At 40.0% G+C, this 11,232-nt stretch overlaps 1 protein-coding gene across 1 annotated transcript in view; it reads right to left on the bottom strand.

The window, feature by feature from the left end:
• Positions 1 to 2,825: 2,825 nt before the first annotated feature.
• The window catches only part of IFIH1 (interferon induced, with helicase C domain 1), a 57,485-nt gene continuing 49,078 nt past the window's right edge, over positions 2,826 to 11,232 (bottom strand). Inside the window, exons 11-15 of the mRNA XM_006766559.2 lie at positions 9,868 to 10,017; positions 8,216 to 8,377; positions 3,979 to 4,169; positions 3,433 to 3,526; positions 2,826 to 3,333 (exon numbers count right to left, since the gene is read on the bottom strand). Of these exons, the coding sequence (XP_006766622.1) occupies positions 3,154 to 3,333; positions 3,433 to 3,526; positions 3,979 to 4,169; positions 8,216 to 8,377; positions 9,868 to 10,017 (777 nt within the window). The 3' untranslated portion in view covers positions 2,826 to 3,153. The remainder of the gene's footprint in view (positions 3,334 to 3,432; positions 3,527 to 3,978; positions 4,170 to 8,215; positions 8,378 to 9,867; positions 10,018 to 11,232) is intronic.

Raw genomic sequence — 11,232 nt, forward strand, 5'->3', positions numbered from 1 at the left:
GAATGGATCAGGGTGACCAGAAAAGACCGAGGCAAGAGCATTTGGTAGAAAATATCAATAACACCCAGTAAGCATTTACTTGGGTTGAACATTACTGATATTTCTCACTCTCTTCCTAATCAGTACATAAGTGTGTTCAAGTCTCTCCTGCCTTCAAAGTAATGAGAGACTCCAAATCCTCTTTGGCTTTACCTTCAACCAAATTGAAAGCAATACCAGAAGCCTCCTTTTCCCTAAGGCATGACTCTCTGATGTGGGAAATATTAAATTGCAGAGAGAAAAATACCTCTCTTATAGCATTTTTCACTTTCTTTTTTAAAAAAAATATATTTTATTGATTGTTTACAGAGAGGAAGGGAGAGGGATAGAGAGTCAGAAACATTGATGAGAAGAAACATCAATCAGCTGCCTCCTGCACGCTCCCCACTGGGTATGTGCCCACAACCAAGGTACATGCCCTTGACCAGAATCGAACCCGGGACCCTTGAGTCTGCAGGCCAATACTCTATCCACTGAGCCAAACTGGTCAGGGCAGCACTTTTCGCTTTCAGCAATTGCTAATGACATGTACTCAATTCAAGCTATTTATATAAACTGTGAGTTACTGTGTTTTAATTTCATATGGTCTGAAATAATTTCAAAGTTTTGGTATAAAATTTTTACAGTTCTTATTCACAAGGTTTACTTGGAAATACGTGTTGTTCTAAAATTTCCTGACTTTCAGGCCTTTCAAACCTGCCTGAGACACGTAACTCCAGCTAGCGTATCTGTTTCATGAGACCCCTTTAGCTGCCTTCAGACTCAGCAAGTGTAAGACCAACAAGGACTTAAAATGAAGAAGCCAGGGAGCCAGAGCATGGACTAGTTCCGTGCTCGGCAAACTGCGGCTTGGCAAACTGCGGCTCGCAATTAGGAGAATGGTGGAGTTATAAGAGACCTTTGAAATCATTTAATCCAATCTCATTTTCCAGGGGGGGAAACACAGGCCCTATGAGGTGAGGTTGAAACGCAGGCCCTGTGAGATGAGGTTGCTCAACGTCACCCAACTAACCGAAGGTTTTATGGTGACCAAAACTTGGGAATTCTGGCAGGCTGAGGTCTGCATGTCATGAGCACATTCTGTAAATTATCCTAACGTATTATGAGTATTAAACTGTTCGATAACAATCCATCAAAATGCTACAATTATCAATTGTTTTTTTATGAAATACATTGTACCATGGTTTGAGTTTCAGGTATATTCACATATTAAGTTTTATACTATTCGAAACATATATTTTAAAACTTTGAAGTAGAAAAAAACACTTCTTTATTTAAAAATTAGTGGAAACATAGAGAAAAAACTGATATTTGTTGACACCTTCAAAACAGTCTACATATGTTACAGCAGTACATTTAGCTATGTTATGCATTTGGTTTCTTGCATAGTTTCCAAAGTGTTTTAGAAGAGAGCAATAATTTATGTGGAGTCAGCTGGAGTTTTAAAAGGTATTTTAAGAAACCACAATCTTCTTTTGCCCTCTTGCATTCCCAAGAGCTCTGACTGGTTAATATTCACCGTGGCTTAGGTCCTCTGAGGATTCAAAGTTACTGCTGGACTGAATTTAATGAATCCATCAAAATCACAGAAGAATTTTCTTCTGCCTCCTCCAACACCTTGCTTCTCCTTAGTCATGGGAGGAAGATGCTTCTGTGAAGCAGAACACCTGTGAGGCTGGGCAGTGCGGTTGAAATGGTCGGTTGTGGTCTGTCTCAATCACGTGGCTCTTCCATGCCTAAAGAGGCCACTTGTCTACTGGGAGAACATTCTAGAGTGCTAGGCCTTGCATCCATCAACAAATGGGCACACTTCATTCAGAAACGCGGAAAATGTCACAGCACCCAGAGTTTAGTCTTCTGCATTGGGCTAGGGGTGGGGTGATGAAAGTAGACATTTATACTTTATTCCCTAATAACATCCAGCATCGGCTCCCGGCTAAATCCTTTGTGAGCCCTGGACATCTCCATTGACACAGGTGATCTTGCAGGTTTTAATAACTGGTCTGGAGCCGCCATTCCTGTTGTTAGGTAATTTTTGAGTACAGTGTCATGTTCATCGAGGGAAAACTGAGGAAGCAAGTCTTAAGCTACCTGATGCCACATCCTTAATAATATCTTGCCTTTTATGGTGCTTCAGAGTTTTCAAAGTGATATATATATGTATAATCACTTATTAAAAGAAACTGGGCAAGTGGTATAGGAGGCATAATTCTAGGATGGCCTCCAAGATTTCTGCCTACTGCTACATATGCCCTGGACAATCCCCTCACCTCATCTGTGGTCAGAACCTGGGAATGGGATGAGATAGTCAGCCCTGTGATTACAGTGAAAACTTCATTTTAGCAGGAGAGAGAGAGAGAGAGAGAGAGCGAGAGAGAGAGAGAGAGAGATTCTCCTGCTGGCCTTGAAGCGGCAATAGCTGTGCTGTAAAAGGGCCAGGTGGTGAGGGAGGCCCCTGCTCAGAATGCTCCCAGTGGACAGTTAGTAAGGAAGCAGGAATCCCTCTCTACAGCTGCAAGCACACAACAGCCAACAACTTGAAAGAGCTTGGAAGTGATTCTCCCTGATGTGTTCAGATGAGAACATCGTCTGGCTGACACCTTCTCAGACCCTGAGCAGCAGACCCTGCTCAGACCCCTGAGCTACACAACACCTGCAATAATAAATGGGCATTGTTTTGAGCCCCTAAGCTTGAGGTAATTTTTTATGCAACAATAGAAAACTAATAAAAGCAACGGCAGACAATGTTACAACCATTTCACCAATAAGAAGACTGGTTCAGAAAGATGACTGATTTGCTTGTTTTATTTTGAAAATTCGTGACAGGACTGAAATTGGTACCTTAGACCCTCATTTATAATCTGCATTTTTTCCACAGTACTCCCCACCTTACTGCTCCACACTAATGAATATTATTGATAGAATTTCTTTACCCCTGCCCATAAACAAGATAAATAATGAAAAGTATGATATATTGTTTTACTCCATACAGCTCATCTCAAAGTACAATTACTTTATTAAATTCTTACATCGGTTCTTTAGTATAAGAAAAAACAATCAAAATCATATTAAGTGTTTAGTTCACAATCTTTTAAAAGAATCTTCAACCAAATGTCAATCTTCATCACTAAACAAACAATATTCTGAATAGTCCAGATCAGGAAATGCGATAGGTAATTCTACCCATTTTTTGTATTGTTTCTTTGTTGCATTACTTTTGAAAGACACTACAAAATTCCTTATTTTGAGACAAGGCAAATCTAAGCCTTTGTGCACCATCATCGTTCCCCAAGCCTGGAAAACAAAAGAGAGAGCAAAACAAAAATTAAATTTGCATTAAATTAAGAATTCCTTTTGGCCAAAGTAGGAATGAACCCACAGCTGTATACTCACCTGGCCACATGTTTTGCAGATGATCTCGCCATTTGTTTGATAGTCTGCAAACTTCTTTTGCAGTGCTTTGTTCTCTCTCACAATGTAGAGTTCCCTAAAATTATCAAGGAGTAAGAAACATCCCTGAGAATTCGCAAATGACCACTATGCAGCCCATAGGTGCATGTTGTTGAACTTGACACTCATCCTCAGGCAGATGTCCCTTCACATCCACCTCTCCAGGGGCATGCTGCCTTGTGTGGCTTCTTCCAAACTGTTAATTATTTTAACTTGACTTAAGTTGTTCAAAACTTTGAGAACAAATATGAACGTACACACACTGATATGCCTCGGATCAAAATGGCTTGAGGTACATATTACACTCTACCTCCCTCCCCAGGGCAGCATATTTGAAAAGTAGACATTTGAAATAGAGATACAATTTGAGGAAGTTAAAAAAGTTCTGGAAAATAATAAATTCAATTTGTACTATTTTGGAAGAACGTTTACAATACAACCTGCTTCACATCCTATAAAGAAGCTTAAGTGGACTCTCCTTGAACTTACTTGAATTCTGGTGTCATATTGACATGGTGCATTTTCTCAATCACGTGGATATGGTCTCCAGTGCAGGCGACCACACTGCAGTTTTTGCAGAGGAAACTTATTAACGATGGGTTTTCCTTGCAAAGCTTTGCGTTACTTCTCTTGACTTTCATTTTCTTTTCCATTATACTTTGCATCTGCAATTCCAAGATCTGCATCGAGAAAAGAGTATTCTGTGGTTTATTTATTCGCTGCCTCATTGAAGTAAGATCCTTGAATTCAGAGACCTTAGATAGTTGTGAAAATATACTCTTGGTTTATGTCCTAGAAGTTGAAATAATGAGGCAATGGCCCATGTACAACTTAGTATAGGGACCTTCATGTAATCATGAAAATGTGGGACCCTCAAAAATCAAACCCTTCTATTTTTTAAAAAGTTCTATTGTGAGAAGGTCCTTAGCAATATTTAGCAAAAAAATAAACCCCCAAACTCCCCATCTACCCACCTCATTTTAATTATCTCATAAAATAAATATAAACTTTCTTCCATATGAATCTCTTTAAGAACTAAACATTGTTATTACATCACCCATAGTCTTCTCTTATCTATGACAACCCCCCAGTTTCTTTCGTTGTTTCTCATTTAATTCCTAGATGCTTCATTATCTTAGCAAATCTCCTTCGCGACATCTCTTCTTTTCATGTTCGTAACAGAAACTACCAGTTTACAATCTAGAAGCCATTTTTCCTAGGAACAGAACCATAATTTTATTCTGGGTGGAAATATGCTAGCTAAATGACTATATTTCCAAGCTAGAGGTCAAGGAGACATAAGAAAATATTAAGTGGTGCTTCTCCTATGTATGTGTACTTTTGCCTTTTCTATCTTTTTCCTCCTTCCTGCCTAGAATGAGCATGTGGCAGCTAAAATTCTAAAAGCTATCTTAGACCCTGAGAATGGGAGCCAAGTACTAAAGGGTGGAGAAGACAGAGAAGAGGCCTGAGGTCCTCCTAATATCATGAAGCTGTCATATGACTTTAGATTGTCCATATTCTTGATTCGAGAGAACAAGCCCTTATGCCATGCATTCCAGGCTCTGTGACTAGAGGCCAAACTTATTTCTTCACACAAACCATCTAGTTTATCAAAGGCAGAAAACCTGAAGTAGGGACTGATTACTTCTCACACTTACACAACTTCACAGGAAAAAAAAAAACGTGGTTCTTAAATAATATACCTCCAAACTGAATCTCCTCTAAATGGCCAATTTGTATTAAATTGTGGAGGAAACTATTGTTTTCCTTAAGACCTAGTGAATACTTTTATGTTTTCAGTGAAAGTAAAGTATCAGTGCTGATGAATAAAGCTGAATGGCCCATCTCTTTGGTTCTTGCCTCTCTGTTTTGGGCCTTGACTTGGGGTAGCCATATTTGCAAAGAGAAGAACAACTTAGAAGCAAACCTAAAGGGTATTGAATAGTTTAATCAGAGACGTACAAAGATCAATTTCCTATGAAAATTATAACAATACTAGAGGCCCGGTGCACAAAAATTTGTGCACTCGGGAGGGTCCCTCAGCCGGGCCTGTGCCCTCTTGCAGTCGGACCCCTCAGGGGATGACCACCCGTTGTCTTAGGCCTGCTCCCCAGGGGATTGGACCTAAGCTGGCAGTCAAACATCCCTCTGGCGGGCAGCCCGGGAGCCCTCGGGGGATGTCCACTTGTCAGCAGGGAGCAGACCTAAGCTGCAGTCAGACATCCTTAGCGCTGCTGAGGAGGCGGAAGAGGCTCCCACCACCACCGCTGTACTGGCAGCCATCATCCTGGCTTGTGGCTGAGCAGAGCTCCCCCTGTGGGAGCACACTGACCACCAGGGGGCAGCTCCTGCATTGAGTGTCTGCCCCCTGGTGGTCAGTGTGTGTCATAGTGACCAGTGATTCCCAGTTGCTCTGCTGTTAGGGTCAATTTGCATATAACCTTTTTATTATATAGGATAATAAATTAGCCTGGCTGGTGTGGCTCAATAGTTGAGCACTGACTCATGAACCAGGACGTCACAGTTGGAATCTGGTCAGGGCACATGCCCAGGTTGTGGGCTCAAATCCCCAGTAGGGGATGTGCAGGAGGCAATGATTATCATCATTGATGTTTTTCTCTCTCCCTCTCCCTTTCTCTCTGAAATCAATAAAAATATATTTTTAAAAAACCCAACATAATAAAGTTCTCTGATTCCAGTTGTTTTTGAGAGTTAACTATGGTTTAGTGAGCTGATTGAATGATGATTTGGCATAGGATCACATACATGTGGGCAATTAAGACACACCTATGAGTTCAATGGGAAAAATAAAAGTAAAACTAAGATAAATGTATGGATATGTAACCAGGACACCATAAACTAAAAGATTAGCCCTAAAATAGTAAAGCATATAATAAAATAATTAGAGGGGGAAAAAGAAATTATGATAATTGATAGGCACAGCTACAATCAGACTGTCTGTTGAACCTCAGAGGGAAGGCAGGGGAGGGATTATGTAATACTCTCAACAATAAAGATTTAAGAAAGAAAAAGTCCAAATAAAATGTAATACTGTAGTAAAAGTTGTTGGGTCAATGCTAGGGCAAAGTTTAAGATCTCCAATTTTAGAAGCTTTCAGTTATGTATAAAGTTTGTATAAGACATGGAAACTCACCTATGCGTCAGCTCTTACCATTAATTTGCAGTTACCCAGCACTGAGTAAATTCGGAGGATTCTCTAATTCAGTGGTTCTCAACCTCGGCTGCACATTAGAATCACCTGGGAATCTTTTTAAAATCCTGATTTCTGGGCCTCACACCTCGGGAAATTCTGTTTCTTTGTTATGGGGTGGGTCCACAACATTAGTAACAAAGAAACAGAATTCCCGGAGGATGGGGCCCAGAAATCAGGATTTTAAAAAGATTCCCAGGTGATTCTAATGTGCAGCCAAGGTTGAGAACCATTGACTTAGTCAAAAGAGATCTAAAAAGATAGTCCATTCTGGAGTCCCTAAAGGGTCTGTGTCTTATTCTAGATATTGTCTGGACAAAATTGACTCAAACTCCAGAGGTTGTTCTAGAGTTTATCCAATACAACTAGTCTCGAAACATCAATTTTTGAAAACAGCCACTTGATCTCACTCATTTAGGACATTAAATGTAAGACAGTAACTTTCCAGTGACATTATTTGGCCACAAATGCTTGATTTGACACTACAACATGTTTGGTTTGCCTTATATTTTAAAAGGCTTTTAAAATACAAGTTTGTGTAGAAACCTGGCCAGGAAACCTTGGAGTTGGTTATAGCAATGCACACCAATTTGAAAGCAACCCTTTCGTGAAACTCTATTTAGGGTAGAGCCAATTCCAATGTTAAGAAACTAACATTCACACCCATATGCAAGGGTGTGAATTTTCTTCTAAATGGATTGTTTGCTATTATGGTACTTACAGTCTTTAATTCAGTGGTATGGGGGATTTCCTGAAATATTGCAGAAATACTTTCTTCTTTCACGGCATTCTTCTCACCACCCAAATAACTCTATGTTAGTAAACGGAGATGCTGCTAGATGACATAATATGTATTTGCTTTTTATTGAGGTGTAGCCTAGTCTCACTCCCTCTAAGAGGCCTATCCCAACTATCCCATCTAAAGTACCTATCTAGTGACTTTTTCCACATCATCCCTTTCTAATTTTCCAGCACTTGTTTCTACATGATATAGTTCTTGCTTCATTTCTGTTTATTATTTCTCCTCTTCAAATCCTCAGATCTCACTATATACACATTAGAATATAAGCTTCATGCTGCAGGGGCCTATCTTTGTTGTTTGTCTATCTGTTTTCTATTTCTAGAACGTTCCCTGGAACACAGGAGGCATTTCATAAATATTTCTGGAATGAAGAAAAAAAAATATGCCTGTGAAACCAGATTGAACCAAACCAGAATTACTAGGTTGGGTTGAATGGATGAGGTACACTAGTCCTCCCGGATTGGGCGCAGCCTAAATTTATATTACCGAAGTTCATGGCTGGTTCTGCTGGAATGGCTCCCTGACAATCCCTGGCCAGTAGGGGTCCTGACTCTTTGTATGGGACTCTGGACTAAGCGTAGCTCATCAAACTGGAACTCATAGTTCGGCACGTTTTCTGTCTGGAGACTCGGCCACAAAGATATCCACGGTCAACCACGTGCAGCCAATTTAAAGTGAACACTAAGTTCGGAGAGGCCCCCACACAGTACCTTATGGGCATACTCCTCCGGCTTCATATTTTGAACACGGTCTATAGCTTTATACATCATCTGCTCTCGGAAGTCATTAACGGTCTCACGTTCAACAACTCCGGAGCCGCTGTGGGCAACCAGGACGTAGGTGCTTTCATCGGCTCTGGCTCGACCACGGGCCTGAGGACAGAGGGAAGTCACGTAAGAGAAAGGCCCTGCCTTGCTGAGATCTCTCCCTTTTTTGTCCTGGAATGATATTCACTGCTCAGTGTCCCAGCCTTCAAATGCTCTCTTAATTGTCAATAACGTTAGCTGTTATCCATTCTTTATTAAGTCCATTATTTGAAACTCAAACTGCACTTGGTGGCAGAAACAATGTTCTTGAATGATGATGGTTAGGTCCCCACACAACCCTAAAAAGCCTCGGTAACACAGTACCATCCTGTCCAGCCTTTCGGTACCCTGGGGTCCCTCTCTCAAACCCTAGGAACCATCAGTAGTGATTTGGACTAGGGGAGCCCACACCCTCCCACCAGTGAGGATGGATGGGTGGATGGATGAGAAGGGGCCTCTCTGACCTTGACACCAGGGCCCTGGAGCATGCAGCTCTCTCCCAGGACCTTACATTGGATTTTGAACACACTTCCCCATGAAAACACACTCAACATGGTGATAAACCTCCATAGCCCTCTTTATAAAGTGATATTCAGATACATTGTAACAGAAAACTGTGTGGCCTGGCCCAGGAACCTATCAACTCTAATACTATACTCATGAAAAATGCATTCTGAGTAACAAACAACTAACAAATCAACTCCTGCAATAGAATTACTTCCTGATTTGGTGCCTGCCTAGTGATCTTAGTCCTCAAGGACTTGTCTTCCATTCAAGATGCAATTTAAAGTATAAAACAACCCTTTTGTTACTTTTATGGGAAGAATATTAAGCAACAACTATGCTTACTCAACAAAAGGTAACAATTGTATTGTTAACATAATGTGGGCAAAAGATAAAGTAAAATTGAATGAAAACTGGGACATTTCACTTTTTTCTCTTTCTTTGGAGATATATATATATATATATATATATATATATACCTCCCACCCATCACCATTTTATTATAAAAAAATTTAAATGTACAGAAGTTGAAAGAATAAAAAAGGAAAATGCAGAAACAGCAGAGCTCCCTAAGGTTTCACGTGTTACTTTGTTGGACATTCGTGGGATGCTGCGCGTTAGACTCCTGGTCCAGCTGGGAGCGCACAGACATCCTGGGAATAAGAAGGCCTACTTTGATTCTTACAGATGGGACCAATGCCATGTTCCTAAAAAGTCTTAGGCCACAGAAATAACAACCAAAGAAGAGTTGCTGTTTAAAAAGACAATAGGTATCTGGCTGTAATATGAATTAAACAATACAAAAGGCAGTAGTGCACAGCCCTTCAAGATTTCTCTCTTTTTGTTTCATTGAGGTATAACTGACATGTGTTACTTGTGGGTGTGCAACATAATGATTCGATATTTGTATACACTGTGAGATGATTTCTCTTTTCATAGGAAAACAGCTATATTTTTAAAAGCTATGTGTGCTATTTTACTAAATAGAACGACTAAAATAAAATAAGAACACAAAATTTAAAAATTAATAGATTAGAGATATTTGAATGTACCTGGACCATGGCTATTTCGTTAGTGACGAGACCATAACGAATAACAATATTGCATTCTTCAATATCCAGACCTTCTTCTGCCACTGTGGTAGCGATAAGTAGATTTATTTTTCCTGTGCGAAATTTACTAATGACTTCTTTTTGTTCATTCTGTAGAGACATTTTAATAAATTAAATTTTGTGATGCTAGCCACATTAAAATCATCTAATTAGGAGAAGAAATAATAAATTGCAAATGGTCAGTGTAAATCAAAGGATTAGATCAGACACGATTTGATGCCATCTGTTTTTGTCATTGAACAAAGACATGATGGTGAGACAACATTTGATTTCCAATCTGGGATTATCACACAATAACAAAAATATTTCCATCTTCCAGTCTGGAGGTGGGGAGATCATTTATGCCAAGGAAATCAACTGATGGGCAACTTGGGAGGAAGAAAGGAAGAGATGAGGAACTTAAATGGGCTTTGCTTTTCACTACATTAACTTCAGAATCTTTAATATTCAAAGCATAGCATGCAGTGACACTTCTAAAAATGGTTGGGTCTTGAGTCATCAAGAAATACACACTATGCACATTTGGTCACACTAAGAGGCATTCAAGCCAGAAACGTGTGGAATATTCCTGGAAGTACAGGTGAGGAACTGAAAACACTGGGTGCCTGCCAAGGAGGGAGCTGGAAAACTGGAGGGCAGTGATGGGCCCTGTGCCATATTAGTTTTCAAAGAAGTAAATCTATTCTCTGTTCAAATGGATGGCACAAATAAACATGAAAAAATACGTTATCCAAACACAATTAAAACAATTATATTTAAGTTCAAAAACCTGAATTCTGAAAGTTAACATAAATACAGAAATTAATTATGCTTTCTGGCCCTTGCATCAGAGGAATGGGGAGCATAAACCTAGCCCCATATGGCTAGCATAGTTTTATTTTCATAATCACTCCCATCAAAGCTGTTGGTCCAGTTTGCCTATGGTGCACATTCACACTATCTCTTGCCCCCATACTTTAAGCAAAAATAAACATGTCAGACTGACAGTGTTCTCCCATCCCTTCCTTTCTTCTGAGAGGCAGCATGTGCCTTGATCTGACTCTTAGCTGCTGCAGAATCCTGCAGAGAGCTCCCTACCCAGTCTTTGATAATTTCTCCCTCTTGCTCATATGTCTACTGATAAAAACTTCAATGTCCTTGGATTTTAACAGAAGATGTAACTTTAATAAAAAGAATTTCTGACACAGTGTTAGACAACCCTCCCCCACCAAAAAAAAAAACAAAAACAAAAAACAACCATCAAGAGTTAGGCAACTCCTCTCCCAGGAAGTTCAGCTCAGTTTACAAGGTGAGGCTGTGGGGAGG

The sequence above is a fragment of the Myotis davidii genome, unplaced genomic scaffold (assembly GCF_000327345.1).
Source record: "Myotis davidii unplaced genomic scaffold, ASM32734v1 scaffold59, whole genome shotgun sequence".
Taxonomy (NCBI): Eukaryota; Metazoa; Chordata; class Mammalia; order Chiroptera; family Vespertilionidae; genus Myotis; species Myotis davidii.